Source organism: Aethina tumida, chromosome 2, assembly GCF_024364675.1.
Source record: "Aethina tumida isolate Nest 87 chromosome 2, icAetTumi1.1, whole genome shotgun sequence".
Lineage (NCBI taxonomy): Eukaryota > Metazoa > Arthropoda > Insecta > Coleoptera > Nitidulidae > Aethina > Aethina tumida.
Window position 1 is genome coordinate 18450341 of NC_065436.1, and position 21932 is coordinate 18472272.

The following is a 21932-nucleotide window of genomic DNA, read 5'->3' on the forward strand; positions in this document are numbered from 1 at the left end:
TTATAAAAGAAAGCAAAGACTATATACACTTAATATATATATATATACTTAATATATATACACTGACAATATACACTGAAAGAAAGCATAGGGCACCTAAAGGTAATAGTAAAATATTTTTGGGAATTTTTAATGATTGGTAGTGAATGATTTTGAATATATTTTATGTTAATATATTAATTTTTGCAATATACTTATAAATCTACTATTGTTAAATTATAATTTTACTTTATTTTCAATTTTAATTGTAAAAACTAATATTGATGTGGTTCAGAATTTTTTATAAATATAAATAAATATTAAATTAATTAACATAATGAATTTAATTAATTTTACCATGAATCGTGTCTGTCATATATGCAGCCAAAAATAATTATAAATTCACTGTTTTAATTATTGAGTATTATATTTATAAATATATAAATATACTATAAGTCAGTGGTGGTCCATGCATATGCACTGCAGTGGATGCATGCAAAGTAGTATTGAAATACTGGAGCTTTACACTAACTGATACTGACCTGATCAGATCCTAAAACTCTCGATGACATCCCACCAGAATAAAAGTAAATGTTTCAAATATTAAGTGAAAGCAAGGTTTGACTTACAAAAAAATATGATCTGACAAAGTTTAATCTGATATATTAAATAAAAATAATGATTTATTATCATTATTTGGTGACTGAAATAATTCAGTGTCTGACAAGGCAGAATATTTTTGACTTCTTAAGAAAAAGATAGTTTTCATTTAAATTCATACTATTAAAACTAAATAAAATAATGTCTCTCCACCATAAACACATAAATCAATTGAATCAGTTGGTGTGTCAATTAGAAAAAACAATAAAATAGTCATTTCATAAAAAATAAGCAGTATTTAAATAAAACAGGTAACAATGATATAATATGAAGTGTGACTAAAAAAAACTATCAGGTAAGAAAACATTATTTATTATTTGAGTGGTTTTTAGATATTAATAAATAAAATCAAAAAATTCTTAATGTTACAGTGTATGTTTCATTGCAGACAAACTAAATTTAAACCTATTTGTAGCAACATGTGTGTCAGTGAACAAAAATAAGTTTTACCCACATTAAATAAATGTGAACTAGGCATGCAATGCAGCCTTAACTTGAGCTTGTTCAAACTGTTGTTGTAACTTGGTTAAAGCTTCCCTGTGTGAGTCCTGTCTCTTTTCTAATGTAATAATCTGTTCATCCACACGTTTAATTTCTTTAGCTATGTAATCCATTCTTTTTGACACATTTTGTTTCGCCTCCACCAATTCTGTTTTGATTAATACTGGCCCTACTGATTTGTAAACTTTCCCATTTTCAGGTAGAAGGTCCAGTTCTTGTTTAACTATTTCGTTTTCATTTAATTGACCATCTAATTGTTGCCTCGTTGATATTGCCTTTTGAAGTTCTGGAAAATATTAGGTTAAGTTGTTAAAAACCGCTGAATATTTAATAATTTCATACCTTTTTGATTGTTTTTAAAGCTATCCAATTCAGACTGCAGTTTTCTTTGGATATCTTCACTCATTTTTATGAATTTATAAGAATTTACTTCCCAGGTGGATTCCAAATAAGGCAATCGAAAAAAATTGAAATTGACAGAAGCAAACTGATGAACTTAGCCGTGAACTTAGAAGCAGAAAGCAGCTAGAAATTGGAATTAGAATTTGGGCAATGAACGAAAATTTAATTCGCTTCTTGTTTAATCTACAAATGACAGAAATTGGTTAAATAATAAAACTATGAATTATAACCTTAGTAATATTAACCCAGTGTTTCATTTGAATTTTTACGTTTTAGGTTCCTGTAATGACAAATCACATGTACCGCTAAAGATGCCGCCATAATCTCGTGGATACCGACTCATGATTTTCAACCACCAACATAAAAAATAGAAAACTATTCAAAATTCAAATTTAGAAATAAAATATTACTCTAAAACCATTATTTTATTTACATTTTCAGTATATTAAAATAAAAAACTAAAGTTGTCAAAACATATTATGTGTGTAATATATCTTAAATATGTATTATACAAATTTTTCTATCCAAAACAAATATCATGCAATGTTGGTATTCTGTGATACAAAGTAGGGTTTAAAACAGAACCGTTGATAAAATTTAAATCGTCTTTAGTTATGTACTATTATTTTTAGTTTGGTATAATTGATTGTTGTTAACTTGGGACATTACACTAAAAATGGCATCTTCATCGTCACCAAGGAAACGTAAACATAGTTCCGATCAAGAAAACGCGGGAGGTGATTCCGACTCTGATTATTATGATGAGGAAGAAGGAGGACAGAGAGTCGACGGAATTTATATTCCACCGCCGACTAAACCAGCGTTAACATTAGACCCCAACGGACCCCGTTTACTGATCATAAAGATAGTCAACAATTTCTTCAAGAGCTATGCTGAAGAACAAGTCCTTGGTCCTTTTCATAAAGTATTTAAGTGATAGATGTGCCTGAACACTCTAATTAGTATGTTATGATGTTTTAGTGCTTCAATGCAATTGTGGGACCAAATGGAAGTGGCAAAAGTAATGTTATTGATTCAATGTTGTTTGTGTTTGGATATCGTGCCACCAAAATTAGGTCCAAGAAAATCTCTGTATTGCTGCACAATTCAGAAAATCACAGAAATGTGCAGTCTTGTACTGTGTCAGTTCATTTTGCATTAGTTATAGATAGAGTAAGTGAAATTATTTGTGCTCATAAATATGGTTAAATAATTAAATCATTTTAAGGAAGGAGATAATTATGATGTTGTACCTGGTAGTGAATTTGTTGTCTCTCGCACAGCAAACAAAGACAATTCATCTTTTTATACTCTGAATAACAAGAGAGTGCATTTTAAGGAAGTTGGAAACCTATTAAAACAACATGGCATTGATTTACAACATAACAGATTTCTCATCCTACAGGTACATTGTTGTATATATAAATTTCAAATATATTTTATTATTTTATTGCATCTTTTTATTTATTATTTATTAATTTTTTAAAAAAGTCAAACTAAGACACAAGGCACATTTTGTTATAATCTTTAGGGGGAGGTAGAACAAATTGCTATGATGAAATGCAAAGCACAAACTGAACATGAATCAGGAATGTTAGAATATCTTGAAGATGTTATAGGAACTTCCAGGTATAAGGCAAGTTTGAAAATTTTAATTATTTCATAATATAAATGTGGATTGTTTATTACAATCTTGTCACACATATATAAATTTTTATCTTCAGAAACCTTTGACAAAATTACATGATAGAGTTGAACTTCTAAATGAAAAGAGGACTGAAAAATTGAACAGGCTTCGATTGATTGAAAAAGAATTGGAAGAACTAAAGGGCCCTATGGAAGAAGCCATTGGTTTCTTGAAAACTGAGAACACTATAGTACAATGTCATAATTTTATTTATCAAAAAAATATGTGAGTTTTAAACTCAACTAAGCCTATCATGTTTTTCAATTTGATTTCTTGTAGACAACAAGTTCAAGTTCAGTGTGAAACAGCAGAAAAAGAGCTTGAAGAACATGTCAACAGACAAAAGGAACTGGCTGAAAAAATAGCAGAATTTGCCAAAGAAAAAGAAAACAGTGAAAAATTACTTGAAGAGGAAGCAAAGTAAGTATTAAAAGTGATTTAAGAAAGCAACATAACATATGCTTGTTTATAGAAAATATGAAAGCCTTGAAAAAAGGAAAGAGGGTTTGAAACAATCTTATAATAAGGCCAACAATAAAGATGTAGAATTACAAGAAACTATGATACTAACTAACAAAAATCGTAAAAAAACTAAAGATTTGCTGGCTGAAGAACAGAAGAAACTGGAAAAAATGCTGAAACAACCAGAGGAAAGTAAAAATGGTATTGAAGAAGCTGAGAAAAAACAACAACAACTTAAAGAAAAGTTAGAAAAAAGTGAGGAGCAAAGAACTAAGTTACTATCTGCTCTAAGAGAAGAAACAAAAGCACTACAAGAGAAAAGAGAAGATGTGGAGAATGATCTGTTGGTGCTTAAAAAGACAGAAGAAGAGACGAAATCGGCCGTAAGTAAATACCAAAAATCATAAATGAAATGAGACTAACACCTCTTTTTTTAGTTCTGCCTTGCAGAATCAGAGTTAAAGATTTATATGAGTAGTGAAGTGACAGAACAATCCAAATTGGAAGAATTGACTGCACTCTACGAGAAAAACGACAAACTCATTAAGGAACGTTTGGAACAAACCAAACTTTTGGAGAAAAAAATCCCCGCTACAGAAAAATCATTGAAAAATGCAACTGACGAGTTAAATGAAGTGCGACTTAAGGAATCGAAAATTATTACTGAAATCCGATCCAAAAAGTACAATCTTGAAGAGAAACGTAACTCTATGAACGCTTCAAGATCCAGGGGGAAAGTCTTGGATTCCTTGATGCGACAGGCGAGGGAAGGAAATTGCAAAGGGATATTTGGACGATTGGTGAGTAATAAAAGAGATCAATTAACAAACATTTTATATTATAAAATTTCTGTTTAGGGTGATCTTGGAGCAATAGACCAGAAGTATGATGTGGCCATTTCAACGGCATGTGGACCATTGGACAACATCGTGGTTGACACTGTGGAAACAGCACAGTGGTGCATCGAATTCTTAAAGAAGCACGATATCGGTAGAGGCACCTTTATCGCTCTTGATAAACAGGAACATCTGGGGGCTCAAGCGAATTCGAAAATCAAGACGTAAGTTCTTTAATCTTTTTATGATTCTTCAAAATTTGAGAGAACTGATTAGGGTACATTTTATAAAAATCCTTCTTTGTTTTTTATTGTCTATGTTTTATTAGATTCATTAAATCTAGTGAACAGTGAAAAAACACTTATGATATGATTCAGGCCTGAAAACGTACCACGTCTATACGATATGATTAAGATACAAGATGAAAGAGTCAAGACGGCCTTCTACTACGCATTACAGGATACTTTAGTAGCTTCAGATCTAGAACAGGCATCCAGAATTGCCTATGGAAATACAAGATACAGAGTCGTCACTTTGAGCGGCGATCTCATTGAAACCACAGGTATATATTACTAAAATATTTCGAGTAATACGAAAATACGTCATTTTATTTAAGGTACTATGAGTGGTGGCGGTAAACAAGTGAGCAGAGGACGAATGGGTCAGAAGGTGGCTGTGTGTAATATTGATCCTAAAGAATTAGAGAATTTAGAACAAGAAGTAGAGGGAATGGAAGATACCGTGCGTCAACTAAGACGTAGAACGGTTGAACTTGAGGATCAAATTGCCGTATTGGAGCCGGAACTGCGAAGGATGAAAATCGACCAAGAGAAGTTCACAATAGAAATAAAGGTATGAGTGTTTCCGACATAGTATAATAATTAATTATACCGGTTTTCAGTCTCTTCAAGAGCAACATCCATCAATTGCAAGACAACTTAAAGATCAGAAAGAAAAAGCTAAATCTGCGAAGTCTGATCCCGCCACGGTTAAAAAGCTCACTGATGTTGTGGAAAAGAAGAAGGCGGCGTATGACAAGGCAATGGAAGCCACGGGAAAACTTCAAGAAGTTGTCGATCAGCTTAATAAAGAAATCAAACAAAAGACTGCTGGAAAAATGAATGCTGTAGATAAGAGCATAAAAGAAGCAAAAACGGGAATTGATAAATGCAAGACGGAAATTACAAGGCTGAGAGTTGCAATGAATTCAGCTGCCAGGTAAATATGTAGAAATATTAATAAACTTTTATCACATATGAAACACAAAATATCATAATTCATCAATATCATATATTTAGGAATTCTGAAAAATCTAAAGAAAAAATAGCCACAATGCAAGCTGACATTACTGATATGGAAAATCGGTTAACTCAAATGAAGAAGGAACGAGATGAGGTAGAAGAAGACGCAGCCAAACTACTAACGTGCCTTAATGACGTTACTGAGCAACTTGAATCTGCTGAAGAAACTTACAATGGTAAGTCGATAGCTCGAAATCCTTAAATATTTGTAAAAACTGCTTATTTTTAGAGGTGAAAAAGAATATGGATAAGTTGAATAAGCAGGATATGAAGTTTAAATCGGAACAAATTGATGTGGATGAAAAGGTGAAACAATCCAATAAGGTTGTTAGCGATATAAAGGCTACAATTCATCAGTGGGAGGTGAAGATATCAAAATTGAAACTTCAAGAGATACCGGATAAACCAATTGAAGAATTAAAGAAATTTTCCGAAGAAGAACTTGATGAGAGATCATTAGAATCGGTACAAAAGGAACTGGAAAAAGCCGAACAATTTTTAAAAGCGGCTCAACCAAATTTAAGTTCGATTCAAGTAAATTATAAAACTAATTAAATTACCTCTCCATTAAGTTTTTGATTTTTGTAGGAATATAAGAAAAAGCAGTTGATATTTGTGGAGAGATCCAACGAATTAGAAGGCATCACCAGTAAGAGGTTGGAAATGAGAAAACTTTATGACAACTTAAGGATACAAAGAAAAGATGAATTTTTAACTGGGTATAATATTATAAAACTCAAGTTAAAGGAAATGTACCAAATGATAACTTTAGGGGGTGATGCAGATTTCGAAATGGTTGACTCCTTTGATCCCTTCACTGAAGGCATCCAGTTTAAGTAAGTACTTAAAGAGTAGTAGTATTATTATTTAACGTTTGAGACTTATTTAATTTTAGTGTGAGACCACCAAAAAAATCTTGGAAAAAAATCGAAAATTTATCTGGAGGTGAAAAAACGTTGTCTTCATTAGCTCTGGTATTTGCTCTTCACTACTATAAGCCATCGCCTCTGTACGTTATGGATGAAATCGATGCTGCTTTAGATTTCAAGAATGTTTCAATTGTGGGTCATTATATTAAGGTAAACATTTCCCATCTATATTACTTTATATTTACACTATTAAATTATAATTATAGGAACGCACAAAGAATGCTCAGTTCATCATTATCTCATTACGTTCAAACATGTTCGAGCTGTGCGACAACCTTGTTGGTATCTATAAAACTTACAACTGTACGAAGTCGATTACCATTGATCCAAGAGAACAGGAAAAAGCTGATGAACCACAGGACCAAGTTGTTCCGCAATTTGAAGATCAAGTGGGTGTTTCTTCAGATGAAACTGAAGGCGATAAACAACCCGAAGATAAAACTAATAAAACCGTAAATCGAAACGACTCGAACGAGTTGACGGCTAGCAAAAGCAATATGGATGAACAACTAAATACCAGCATTGCCGATTCTTTTATTGATGAAGAAATGGAAGTAGATGATAGCTCAAGTTGATCGAGTTGACTTTTTATACTATACAAACTCTTTCACTTTTATCATTTTACTTATTTTAAGTGTACTATCAGGTACATAAACACATAAGATAGTGTATATGAAACCAATTAATTTTTGTAGTTTCATTATTTTTATTACAGTACCAGTTTATTAATTTTAAATCTAATTATGATAAATAATTTGTAATATATTCATATTTTAGTTAATTCAAATAAGTTTCATTTTTACAATATTATATATTTTTATAATAAAATGTGAAATATATTTTATGAAATAAAAAACAAAGAGTGTGGTTGATATACTTTAATAACTTATATAGCATTTTTTTCTGTATACATTTAACAAATTAGATGCTGTGACATCATTCATTATATATAATTCGCTGAAGAAGATAAATAATAAAACTAAAATTATACACAGTACAAAATAACACTTCTATTCATATAAATGCTAAGTATTTTTTAACAAAAATGCACATTTGTAAAGCAGTTATACAAAAGCTTATTTACTAACCATCGTGAACAACTGTGGTGTCCAGAAAGGCACTTTAATATTATCAAAAAAATCTATAACAGTAACATCACTGGTCCTAGATCGAATTCGATCACCAGCCGATTATAAAGCAATTTAATATTAAAATACACCGAAAGTAATAAATACAATACTATGAGCAGGTAGAGGATATATTGTTTCTCCTTGCAACGGAGGAAAGTAAAATCCAGCCGCCCAGTTCAGTTGTCTGGAACAATGCGAAGGAGACTCATTTTATTATAAAATACATTTACATCAGCCTTTTTACATAAATCGGTAAAATACATAATATAAAACAGAACAAATCTATAGTGACTAAGAAATACAAGTTTAGCCATAATAGTATATACACGTTACAGTGGTTAAAAAGGTTTAGTCGCTTATAGAAAGTGTAAGACTTATGAAATACAGGAATGCCACATACTTGTATAAAATAAATAACGTAATGCATAATTATTAACGAACATTTAAAATCAAGCAATTTATAATAACAATTACAAAAAACATTTAATCGACTAATACTTGTTTTATATCACTAAAATGTATTTATGTAAAAACCCAATTCTATAGTAATTGTATTTAATAATATAATGTTTACGCAAACAGAGAAATTGGACAAAATACAAATATTTTACTTAATCTAAAGTAGTTTTTGTTATGTACAGAGGTAAATACACAATATTTATTGGGAGCATTATCATTTCTGTGTTCCACGGCTCACATAAGCGATTTATAATAATGAATAACGGCCACAAAAGCATGTTTTTTTATTGCACCGACAATACTTTTCTTCCCCGTATTGTTCTCTATAGTTTCAACTGGTGTCATCAAAATGCAAGACTTTTGCATGTAAAAAATCACAATTTTTCATGGTTCTTTATAAAAAATAATATTAATACCAAATATATATATAAATATGGACGTCCCGTGGGACGACTTAGGCTTAGCTAATTAATATATTTTTAACCTCGCGTACCTATACATTTAAAATATAAGAAAAATAATTAACGTCCTTTTTACAAAATCAAAACTCTGACGACGATTTCAGCCGTGTTGATACGTTAACTATTGCTTTAGACCAATTCCTTACTTTCTATTCAGAAAGCTCTTCATTGCTCCACAACTTCACCGTCTTCATTTTTTTGTAGACTTTCCTGCAAATATTAACGCCATTAAGTTATCCCTACGTTAAATGTATTTTCAAAAGTACCTCCATATTTGCCAAGTCATCAGCATTATCTGAAGATTCAGCCTCGGTTGGGCTTTCTGCGGCGGGTCCGTGTAAGTTGCACTGTTCGTGGAGACGCTCCCGCAATTTGGCGTTCTCCTTTCTAAACAGGTCTCGTTCATCCTCTAAATGCTTTACGTCGCTCTGCAAAATTCATTCACAACATCACAACAATGTTACAGTATGACAAAAAATGGGTTACTTACCATAAGAGCGTTAAATTGTTGACTAATGGTGGTGACGATGCTTTGGACGGATTCCACTGGCAACAGGGGCTTGTACGACGATTGCTGCACTTGTTGGCTGGCGCAAGCGGCGTTCTTGCCTCCACGGGCCGCAATCGCGTCCGATTCGGTCACGTTCAGTGATTCATTTATTAATTTCTGTAACTGGCCCATCTATAAAATGAGAAAGAGGATTTTAAGTCTCGTTTACGATGCATTATAAATAGTAATAATTTATTTAAACATGTAAATACCTGGTAGATCGCGGCCAATAATCTCTCAGTAGGTTCCCGGGGACCGGCGACGTCGGAGCTAGCCATATCCGCGATATGCTGGAAGTCCTCCCTCGGGATGTTGAGCAGATCGGCTACTAAGTGCTCTTTATCCTCTAGCGCTTTCCGCACTTCTATATCCTTGCGTCGGATTTGCTCTGCACAAAATATTAATATTATCAACTGCCTTGATTTAATTGTATTTCGAATTCGGACGGTTAATTATTTTTAGTTTCATTATTAATTCAAAATTAGTATTTACAAAAAACTACGAAAAATAGAGGAAATTTTATAACAAAGAATATAAACATGTTTATACAATATAATGAAACACTAACACAAATTGCAACATTAGTACCAAACGTTCCAACTATCGACAACTAATTCAGTGCGGAAATGGAAGTACTTTTTAAATGTGGAAGGTATAAGTAAACCATTAGTAGTAAACTGTGATATTAAAATGTATTTAAAATCCTATCGCAAATTTCTAGTGGAAACGTCGTAATTAGCTTAATCCCGGATTTCCTAAGTCTAAATTGCTAATATTTCAATAAATAAGCAATATTAAAATTAGATAAAAGAACATTATGTACGTAATTATTTAACAGGTTGAAAACTGAAACAATAGCACATAAAAAAGGTCTCAAATTTTCTAATACATTGTGCACCCAGTGAGTGAATGAAAGTCTGATGACAATGTTGCAATCATCGTGTTTTGGCAAGGGTAGGCAAACAGAAAAATAGATTGTGTCCTACCTAGAGGAGTGAGCATAGATTCGGCGGTGTGCACGGGTGGGACCTCGACCTGGACTTGTGATGGCTGTATCAACGGCCATTCTTCCGCAGTGACCTTCGGTAATTGTTCAACACCACCACCCCTCTCTATAAAACCACAACCACATAAACCTTACTTACTTTTTTTACACTCATTTTACTTAAAACAATATTAATACATGTTAATGACAGTCGAGCATGAACGAATCACATCAATTGTTGCAAACTGTACAACTATATTTTGTTGTAATTTGCCCATGCTTGAATGTTTTAGTACTAAATAAACAGTAAAAATTGACTAATATTCTCACAATTACAATAGAGACTCTGTGGTTTATCTAGTGAAGCATTTAAGTAGTACTGCAACATAGAAGTAGTACTGTTACATAGTTACTTGTTTTAATAACAGAATGTTTGAGATGTATATACATTTAATAATTTCGCGGGCAACACATGTTGGCCGCTTACTTTTAAATAGACATTATTAACATATTTACAAACGATTATGGGAGTAATGGTGTAAATAATCTGGAACTAATTATAAAAATCTGTTGTAAACATGGACTTCAATAATTTCACGGAAATGTGTTTGCTATTAGCGGTTCAAAAACACGTTTTGAAGGTAAGATGTGATAATTATATTCCAAGAACCTCTCTACATAAACGTTATCAACGATATTTTTGACAGTTGCATGTATCTAGTAACTTTAATTAAGTTTACCAATAGTCTATTTATGAATTCATTTCGCTGAAATCACGAGGATAATCAGATCAACACGAATAATAGGGCAACAAACAAGAACTATTTTTAAGCAGCAAAAGAGGGAATGTTTTACTTTAAATTCACTAGAATTATCTACACCAGTAATTTCACAATTTGACAAGTGAATTTACCTGGAGCCTTGGGGCCGCTTTCGTCAGCGCTCTTCTCACCATCGGACTTCTCATCGTCCTCTCGCTTGGCGCTCTGGTCGTCGTCCTCTTCGGGCGCCGACTTGTCATCATGGGCCACTTGTTCGGCCCGTTCGGGGCGCACATCGGCCGCAGGTGGGAGTTCTTGAACGCTCTCCGGCTGGCCTCCGCCACCGCCGCCGCCGTCATCGAGGTCGGAAGCTGGCGGCGCCTTCGGCTTGCCACCATCCTTCAGGTTATTTCTGTCGACCACATCGCTGAAGTGTTTGAACCACCTGGAAGTAAAACGTTCATTTAATAATAATGTACATATTGTTGTGTATATTTAGAATAAACATTCCGACTTATTGGCAGACTGACCAACAACGCAAAACTATTTTAAAGTCCCAATTTGCAATAAATTAAGGAGCCTATCGGTTTAGTATAAATATCCAACGTGGACGAGTGTAAATAAACATTTCCATTAATCACACCGAAAAAATTACTAGTGACGTTTAATGTTTTTAAACAATCGGTAAATTTGTGTATGTTTTTTTAGATATTTCAACTGTTAAACTTCCTTTTCGTAACGTTCAACAGTTATTAAATAAACGAATAAATACCTGTGAATAAAGCTTCCTCTGTTGTCGACGTTGTCGGACATTTTAAACAATAAATGAAATATAATTAACAATCGAACATGAGTAATTTTCTTATCAGGCCACATTTTTTGCGATAGCAATGCACACGTAATTATTATTTTCGAACGACAGTAATCGAAGAGACGTAATATTTATTTATGGCTTAAATTTTAACATATTTGTTCCAAAAAACCTATTCAAAGTTAATTATTATTATTATTTTTTGACAATTTCAAGTCTTTAGATATGAAGTAAAAGAAATACGTTGTCAAATATCTATGTTTGTTACTTGGAAGGTAAATGTATTTATTTATTGCTAAATAATAATCATATGAATAACATACATTTAAAATCTATATGTTTCGTGAAATCGAGGATAAAATATAAATGTCGATAACATATTGAACAATAATTTCACAGGGTAGAAATTCTGATTTATTTCCTGAGTTATTCTGTCCTTTGATGATTTTTGTAATATTTATTTATGGCTTAAATTTTAACATATTTGTTCCAAAAAACCTGTTCAAAGTTAATTATTATTATTATTTTTTGACAATTTCAAGTCTTTAAATATCAAGTAAAACAAATACGTTGTCAAATAGCTATAATGTTTGTACTTGGAAGGCAAATGCATTTATTTATTGCTAAATAATAATCATATGAATAACATAAATTTAAAATCCATATTTTTCGAGAAATCGATGATAAAATATAAATGTAGATAACATATTGAACAATAATTTCACAGGGTAGAAATTCTGGGTTATTTCTTGAGTTATTCTGTCCTTTGATGATTTTTGAAAGTTTTTGTTCAATATACAATTTTTATAATATAATTTTGTTTTTCAACATGTAATGTTTTCTACATATAATGTACAAATTCAAAAGATTATAATTTCCTTTATCATTTTAAGAAATGATGATTTTGATAGACATTTTAAATGTGATGTTTGTTCACAAATTTTAAAATATGTATAATTCTAAAGAGATTTTCTAAATACAGGGTAAAAATCTAGGAAGTTATTCCCTGCATTATTTTATGAAATTTTTGTCCCTTTTTGAGTTTTTTGTTCTGTAAACAAATGTATAAATTAATGTTTCTCAACAATATTAAAAACATGTTGGAAGACACTTACAGGGTATATTTTTTAAATCGTTTTTGTTAATGTAAAAATTGCTATTATCATTCCCTTGATATTTTTAAGAAATGTTCACACTTTTATGCCTTTTGTTCCATAGATAAATGTAGAATTTCATTCAAGGGACTATTTTAAGAACTTTAATTTAATAGCTACAATATCTGAAGATAATAATTTAAATCAATTATAGTACTAGTAACATTTGATAAAAAATTAATTAATTAATTTGAGAACCATTTATACCATTACTACCATAACCATTGGTCTGTATTACCTAGAAATGAGGCTGCCCCTCCGTTTCTCATTGAGAGGCAACGTCGTGGTCAGACAGAAGCTGCCCCTGCGCTCCTGAGCCTCGCAAATCTCCAGACTGTCCGTCGCACCCTCAACCCCGAACGACCGCCTCCTGGACTCGTCACTCCACATGTCGCACGACCGCAAAGTCCCCAATCCCACACACACTCGCCGCTACATCTTTCAAAAAGCGGCACAGACAAACGCGTTCCAACTTTCGGATCAAACTAATGCAGACAGACTCCGCAGCGCGACTGAATATTTCCGCTGAAATACGCACGTCGCGCAAATTGCACATTTTACCTCAAATCGTGCGGAGTGGAAGCGGGTCCTCCGAGCGCGGGTCACGCAACGACGGACCGTCGTGAATGAGACCCGATTTGAATTTCAAATCCGCTTAATTTATGTGCGCGTCAATCAATCGCCGCTTTTTCAGCCGCAAAAAAGTTTAATGCCGGCTGCACCTGCGGTTTTAGAAGATTAATAATGGATCACTTCGGATATTAACTGGCGAAGCCGGTAATTTAAATGTCATTATCAAATATAAAAAGTGATCGCGAAACATTAAATCAACTGGGATAATAATTTTAATATTAAAATGTTATGTAAACAAAACTAAAGATGATCCAAAAGAAAGTAATCGTCGCAAGTGCAGTTAGACCAGCGGAGTTAGAAGAGATTTCAGACGTCTATTCTCTATGCAACCGCTTAAATTGACATGGTTCAATTGACCTTTTAATTCTTTTTAATTAATGGCTTTGTACTATAAACCACATACAGTTATATAGGTTTCCATTACGATTTTAAAGCTAAAATTAACATGGAAATAACATAAAATGGAACATGTAGAATGAAATTATAATAACGTTCAAATATGAAATAAAATATATACATAGAAAGTAATAAATGTATATTGATCAGGTAATTATGCTTTAATTTGAACTAGATATTTTGAAACTTATAAAATATGTATTACATAATATAATCACTATTATTATTAAGTGTTATATTATATGAAGTCATTTTAATGTGAAAAAGTCAGTTATTTGTGTTTGACGAAAGGATTTTTATTATCATTTTTGAAAAAGCTATGATATATTAAGTAAAAATTACCAAATATTCGAGTTATCGAATTTCGAATGTATTTTATTCTAATTAAATTTACTATTAACTATTTTAATATATACTATCGCCATATGTAAAGCAACGTTAGAAATTTTCATTTGTCTTGATAGAAGTGTACGTTTAAATATCCATATTATTGTCAGTTATGCAGCACGTTTGATAAAAACAGTACATCAATATAATCGGTTATTAGTGGATTTAGTTAGGTACTTATTAATATTTGAAAAATATTCAAATTAGAGTAACTTTAAAATAAAACAACTTTACGTACATTTAGCCTTCTTTTATTTAGTATCTAGTAGAATATCCATTGTTTTAAATAACTTCTAAACACCTTTTCTTCATTGATTTTGGTAGCTTTTTAATATAATGGTTCGAAATTTCTTTCAAATGATTTAGAACTTCTTCGTAGAGTTCTTTCATATTTGACAGTCTTTTTGCAGGAATTTTCCGATCAATTTCTTCTCAAAGGTGTTCCATTGGATTGAGGTCTGGGTTTTGTGCTGGCCAAGGCATGACACGTACTCTTTGAGAAGAGAATCATTCTTTAACTAACTAAGACGTATGTTTCGAATAGTTGTCGTGTTGGAATGTTCACTTTAAACTGATGTTACCTTCGTCAAATGGAAGCATATGATTCTAGAGAATGTCACGATAAACAAAACGATCCATTATCCCGCCTAACTTAACCAGTGGGCCCATGCCAAGCCCAGAAAAATATACCAAACCAAAACGTCTTTTTTACCATACTTCACAGTGGGTTTAGTGTACTTAAGATTATACTTTTCAATAATTGGTCCTCTCAACTATGAAATACCATCAGATTTTCAGCTGACTTTCATCGCAAAACAAAATTGTTTTCCATAGCCCATTTGTCCAGTTCACATGTTCTCTTGCAAATAGTAGTTTCGCTGCTCTATAGTTTGCAGAAATGAAGAGCTTCTTTGTTGGTTTTCTACCTTAGAGACCAGCACTTTTTAGTCTTCGTTTTATGATAATCACCAACATACTGAGATCGTTTATTTTTTGATTTATGCGGGATGCGCAGATAAAAGTGTCACGAACAAATAACGTTATTGTTTTTCTGTCTACAACTCTGTTAATCTTGCGTTTTCTACCACTTTTGGAAACACCTTCCAGTGCATTCCTTTTGATAAAATTGGAAATCGTCCTTGAAATGATCGATTTGTTTAAATTTAAATCTACTGCAATTTTACTCTGTTTTTCACCATTTCGGAACTTCTCTACAATTTATTGTTTAATTTGTATCGTTGAATGAACACTTCTAGTCATTTTTAGCTTGAAGGAACGATGTCGGGCACAGAAATAAATTATAAAATCAATTGTATTGAATATAGGGTTTGGTTGCTTTACTTATGAACCCTGTCCGAAATAAAATGTTGTATAAAAGCTACGTAAATAAAGATATCCGTATATAATTGAGGTACGAAATGTTTAGACACTTATTAATTATAAAATTAATTTAAATTAAAAAGAATTGTTCTTTTAATAAAATGATTATGTTTTTTAATTTGTTGCTCTACATATGAGCGATAGTGTATGTAACAGTAATAAGTATTGTTTATTGGTTATTAACATTAACAGAATAACATAAACATAAAATAAAAAAATAATAATACGTTTTTATAAAAATAATTTGTTGTGATGTTTTGCGTTTATGTTCGAAACCTTACTGATCTTGAAATATTAATTTCATGGAAAAACATAAAAACGAGGAAGTGTGATTCCGCACCGAAAAGACATTAAATCCTGACACAAATAGACAATGTAAGACCTCTATCAGTTACAAATATAGCATTACCAAGGACGTAAGTGTGTTATACTACGCAATGTAACGTCTTGGATTTTTATAAAAGTGGTTATTATTTCATAGGTTTTGATTTATGCCGCAACAGAAATTGGCCGAGGCGCTAGATCCATATTTGGACGGATATATTGTAATTAGTTCGTAAACAAATGATGGATGGTGATGATAGCATGGCATAGTATTTACCTTTTTCTACGTTCTCATTGACACTGCGTCAGTGGTGCGTTGCACCTTTCAAATGTGTGTTCAAGGTAAGAATTCAACCGAAATGGATAAGGAATGCGTTTTTCAAGATCTAACGGAAAACCTACAAGCTGTTAGCGAGTAATTAACTGTTTCTTTGTTAATTTCAGATAATGTTGTTGGGTGAAAGAACAACAAACCAAGATAAAACCAAATAACTTGCCAACACTTAATCATCAAACACTTTTAGAATTAAAAGTTGATGTGTGTACCCACTTCAAAGTTATTTAGACTGTTTAGCCAAAATTTTCCAGGAAAACTGATACGATCAAAAGCCGGAACGTTTTTTCGATACAGGCAGATGCAAAAATAAACTGATAAAAGAAACGCGCGTACTTTATGAGTTACCTGACAGTTATTGGGCTGTGTTGAAGGCATGTTTTGCAAGGCTACGAAAACAAGGTGATGCGGGGTATTACGTAATTATACTTCAACTGAATACATTAAATTTTCCTAAGTGCATCATTTCGGTAGCCACGTTTTACATAATATAAAATTAATAAATTTCAAACAACCAGAATGATTATTTGTTTTACAACACGCGATGATTTTTTCCGATTCTTATTTATAAATCAGCATATTTATGTTGCCACCATCAATTGGAAACACATCGTGGCGGAAATCGATCGCGACCGATACAATTGGATCAAGGATTCAATTTAAAGTACCGCAACATGATCAATGAGACCGAACGCGCAATGAATTTTGACATTTTATATTCGTATTCGGGTTGATTAAGATTAAACTGAGGAGGCAATGTGTTTAAACATGTGTAATTTATTTATTTATAGAAGATTTTACATTTGAATGCGGTAGATTAAATTATATTTGAAAGAAAATAAACAACACAAATTGAAGGTCTGACTGCGCTAATGAAGGTGATCCAATGGAGTTTAATATAAATATTGCCGTTAATCAATCCAGTTTGTTGATGTTACTCAAAAAGTTTAAATTTTCGTAATTTTATTTAACTTTTTCTTTACAAGTTTGAAATTTTTTAACTAAGGAAATTACTTATTATTAAAATTATAAATTTCCTTACATAATTTATCATTTTAATATATTATTAATAATATAATAATTTTTATTCTTTTAAATTTTGATTCAAAATTTAAATTTTATTTATAAAATTACATGTTGTCTCAATTTTTCCTTAAGATTTTAAAATTTAATTTAAAAATAATTTTAGAAATTTAAATTACAAAATTTCCAAAATTTTAAATGTAATGTTTGTCCTTGAAAAATAATTTTCTTAATTTCTACGTATACCAAAAAAAGTTTTTAATTTTTGTATAATAATTGTGAAAAATTAACCGAATTTCAAATTTTATTTAGTAACTTTTGATGACTTTTGTGTTTCAAATTATTAAATTCTTAAAATTGTACAATACTATTAAAATATGTTTTATCTGTATAAAGTGCATTATTAAAATTCTTTAAATCACTAAAAGAATTTATCATTTTATTATTTACTATATAAATTAATGAGATAGTAAGATAAAAATATCAATCAAATTTACCGAATGCATTCTTATTCAAATAAATTTTCTGAAACAGTTTTAAATAATCTCTATATACCCAGTAAAGTATATAATAAGTTCCTTTGTAACATAAAAAAGTATGTTTATAATGTGAATTCATATTCCTTGTAAGTTTCAGGTCCAATTAACAGAGAATAAAACATTAAAAAACTTACGTATCAAGTTGGGCATCGTCTTCAGATATTAGATCGTAAATTTGACAATTGCTGGTGTGTGTATTCACCAGATATAGGCCGTTTTTACCTGAAACAAGAAAATCGTATTGAAAGACTGCTTGGAGTACATATTATTCTGAATTCAGACAAAAACTTACAGACTGCATTGGGCCTGACTAGTAGTAGACTCGTCTTAATGTGTGGCGAGAGGGGTTGGGTATTGGAGCCGAAGCCCGACTGGAAGAATTTCAGGAGGTAACGATCACCCTCCCGTTGCAGCAGGAACACCGCCTCTTCCATCAGCAATACGTGAATGGGGACATTCGCCTTATTTGGCCTAAAACAAATATATAAAGATTAGATATGAAATATTTAAAATTTGACATTTGTCTTTTTAAAATTATATGTTTCAGGACTGTGGGTTAATTAATATCATTTTTATAATAAAAATTACCGTCTGAGCTGCATGCTGCCCTCCATAATCAACGTATACTTAGTCAAATCGGTGGCGGACAAATTGAACTCCCGCACGGCCGGATGGTCGTTCCGAGTGATGTTCGAAATATCCAAATGACGTTGGATTTCTTCCAATCGTTGGCGGTTCGTGGCCAACTTCACCGCCTCATCCACATGATTGGCCACTTCCTTACAAAGCCGTAAAGCCTTCTCCAGATTTGCCAGTTCTTCAGTCCGGGCTTTGTCTGTGTTCTCGATCAACCGCATCAGCAGAAGCGGGTATTTCGACAGACGTTGCATCTCGATTGGCAGGATGCCCTGCAGTTGTAACCGCCTGAAAAATTTCGATTCATTAGGGTATTGGTAATTGTTTTTAAAGAATTAACATGTCATTTTTTCATTAAATAAAATAGTAAATGACATTAAACATCTCCATTGTGTTGTTGATAAACTAATAAACTAACATTTAACTTGGCAAATGATGTAAAAACTATTATATTATTATCGATTTCTGTTGGTATCTCTACATAGTTATGTATTTACTATATGAATTAGAAAGGTTGTAACCTTAGAGGAAACATAACTAATCATATTTAATTTCTTTCTTTAGTATCTGAAACCTAATTTGCCATTTCAAGGATATTTTTAGGTGTCATCTTGCCACTGCCAATAACCCACCTGCAGTGACGTTTCTTCTCGCACTCAGCCAGCACGTTTTCGAGTTTGGTATCCTTCTTCCGTTTCTCCTTGATCAGTTCCAGCGCGTACTTCTGCTTCTCGCAGAACCGGGCCGCCTCAGTTTTAAGTCGGTCGCCCCGTTCGCCTTCGAACATCCTGAGCAACAGTTCGCCAACTTCCCGTACCAGCACCTTGTCCTGTTCCCGTTGCCGTCGCATTTGACGGTTGAACTCGTTGTGAACCTCGAACAGGTCGCGGATGTTCGGGAAGATCAGGTGCAGCTCGTCGGTCTTGAGGACTTGGCTGGAGCGCAACTTCTCGTAGAAGATCTTGTGCAGGACCCGCAGGTTGCGCACGTGGGAGTTCTCTGTCGCGAAGATTTCTAGAAAATGATAAATGGTTAGGATCTTAAAAATGTATTAACATGAATTAAACTACATATTTTGTCTTAGATTAATCTGACTTAGATTAGAGGTTTGTAGACAACTAAAAAATATCAATCTTTCAATTTTCTGTATTCTGTAATTGCTTTAGTATTTTCAAATATAACCCTCTGAATATTATTGAAATTTTTAAATCTATTATTTCGTTTTTTCTTGATGTGTTTCCCATATAGCCAAAATAAATATTTACAGTCATAAAAAATGTGATAAAACACTCGTGTATTATATCACAAGATGGTTTTAAATTGATTTATATTGTAACTTTATTAATTTTTTATTGTGGATGTTTTACATAGAAATATTAATAAGAATATTATTTCTATATTAGAGAATTTGAAATCATTCAAAGTACACTTGTGATAATATTCTTTTATTCACATTTTTAGTAAGATATGTGCAAATATTCACTTCAAATATAAGATATGATACACTATATCAATAGACAATAAAATTATCAGTCGAATTGTGTGAATATTTTATGGTATTTCTATTTGAAATAATAAAGTTCTGAGCAATCAAATCTCTTAGTTCCTTATAAACTTCTAAATGGATCAATTAGGTGAATCATCCTGTATTTTTCTCTTGTAAATTAGCATCCAATTATTTACCATTAATAATATCCTGTCGTTTTTGTTCCTGTGGATCCAGATTCTTCCTCTGTTCCTCAGGAACTAAGGCCTGCCACTGTGGTATGTCTGATTCGAAGCCTGTATCACTGTCTGAGTCTGTCCTATTGTGCAGTCTAGTTCCCACTGTATCAACGCTGTTGCTGGGACTCTCCGACAACCTGCCACTAAAGACATTTTAGTCAATATGCTTAAGAAGACCACTCCATTAATTATTTTGAACTAACAAACGGTTATCCATTAGAAAACCTTAAAAACATCAATACTTACTTGCAAATACTCGTGCTGGACGAACTGCTGGAATCGGGGTTGGAGAAGCCCGCCTGAGGGGGTGTATCGTGATCGACATCGCCACTAAAAAGCAACCAAAATTAGCCAATCGATGCCTACAATCGAGGAGAAAACGCGAACCGGCCAAGCCTCTATTTTACCATCGACAACCACACCAAAAACTGCATACAATTCCCACAGACAATGAAAATCTAATTTTACGTTCTTTTTATCGCACTCGAATATTCCGCGGCCCAAACAATTTATTGCACGCGAATTGATCGTGTGCCGCTGTGCTCTATTTTTGACGCTATGCAATAACCTTTAACGAAAACAAAAATATAAATTTTTATTAATACGCTCACGAATACTTATAATTAGTGCCGTTCGTTTGTTTTGACAGGGATGCCGGCATAAATAAATGCAAACGGCTGATATTTCCACGGTGAGTGTTCAAAGTTCAGGTGAACTTTATTAGTTAGATAGATTATCAGAAATTTCCTTTACGCTTTTTAGCTGGAAAATTTACCAATCACGTATATTCGCAGGTGTGGGTAGGTGTGTGTTTAAATGTCTAAATTTAAGATAGAAAACTATGCTGAATTTAGGATGACGTTAAAGAAATAAAAAAAAATAAATATTGGTACATAAAAATTGTATGCTACGGACTCATTATAATTCATTATTATTTTTCAATATATAAATAAAATATTATAATGTCATTAAAGATAAAAAGATCACTAAATTAATTAAATTATATATTTTTTATTCAAGAATTTGAAATTTTTGTATGATGACAGAATGAAAGTGATAAAAAATAAAAACAATTTAAATAAAAAAGTATTTTATTAAACTTGATAAAGTAAACAGTTTTTCTCTCTGATATCTTTTAAATGGTGAATGTTAAGGTCGAATTTCAATTTCACATTTTGTCAAAACATGCAAGGAGAACATTTTGAGTGATTAATAAATTAATATAAATAGCAAGTTTGTTTAAATTACAGAAAAACACATAAAACCCTTTCTATTAAAGAAAAAATAGTTGATAGTGTTTGATTTAGTTAGATTGACAAGGTTTAATTTATTTTTTATTCTAGGCTGACATCTTGTTCCAGTAAAAAGTTATCAAGGGGGGATTTTATACATCACTGTATATAAGATGCAACCTTTATTAAAAATGGAGTACTACGACAAATTCATTAAATTTTAAAATTGTTTTAATAATTGTACGATAAATAAGT

At 32.0% G+C, this 21932-nt stretch overlaps 3 protein-coding genes across 6 annotated transcripts in view; 1 reads left to right on the plus strand and 2 right to left on the minus strand.

The window, feature by feature from the left end:
* Positions 1-935: 935 nt before the first annotated feature.
* LOC109602343 (prefoldin subunit 6) lies at positions 936-1911 on the minus strand. The gene is made up of 3 exons (XM_020018695.2): positions 1788-1911; positions 1483-1725; positions 936-1426 (listed from the first exon to the last, which is right to left on the minus strand). The coding sequence occupies exons 2-3, from the start codon at positions 1544-1546 to the stop codon at positions 1110-1112; spliced, it is 381 nt and encodes a 126-aa protein (XP_019874254.1). The 5' UTR covers positions 1547-1725; positions 1788-1911; the 3' UTR covers positions 936-1109.
* A 225-nt stretch (positions 1912-2136) lies between these two features.
* Positions 2137-7629, plus strand: LOC109602345 (structural maintenance of chromosomes protein 4). The gene is made up of 17 exons (XM_020018698.2): positions 2137-2467; positions 2524-2715; positions 2771-2947; positions 3074-3178; positions 3267-3454; positions 3509-3649; positions 3702-4074; positions 4129-4491; positions 4549-4751; positions 4905-5089; positions 5144-5379; positions 5429-5745; positions 5826-6004; positions 6058-6362; positions 6417-6664; positions 6724-6907; positions 6964-7629. The coding sequence occupies exons 1-17, from the start codon at positions 2219-2221 to the stop codon at positions 7330-7332; spliced, it is 4014 nt and encodes a 1337-aa protein (XP_019874257.2). The 5' UTR covers positions 2137-2218; the 3' UTR covers positions 7333-7629.
* Positions 7621-21932, minus strand: part of LOC109602344 (rho guanine nucleotide exchange factor 11) — a 146717-nt gene continuing 132405 nt past the window's right edge. For 3 of the 4 annotated variants that reach the window (XM_049962510.1, XM_049962508.1, XM_049962507.1), the window contains 12 exons: positions 20692-20775; positions 20404-20588; positions 19353-19734; positions 18673-19008; positions 18377-18555; positions 18219-18306; positions 11256-11548; positions 10344-10469; positions 9570-9745; positions 9298-9489; positions 9074-9235; positions 7621-9017 (listed from right to left, as the gene is read on the minus strand). In XM_049962510.1, the coding sequence (XP_049818467.1) occupies positions 8973-9017; positions 9074-9235; positions 9298-9489; positions 9570-9745; positions 10344-10469; positions 11256-11548; positions 18219-18306; positions 18377-18555; positions 18673-19008; positions 19353-19734; positions 20404-20588; positions 20692-20775 (2248 nt within the window). In that variant the 3' untranslated portion in view covers positions 7621-8972. The remainder of the gene's footprint in view (positions 9018-9073; positions 9236-9297; positions 9490-9569; positions 9746-10343; positions 10470-11255; positions 11549-18218; positions 18307-18376; positions 18556-18672; positions 19009-19352; positions 19735-20403; positions 20589-20691; positions 20776-21932) is intronic. The other variant, XM_049962509.1, reaches the window with a different exon arrangement.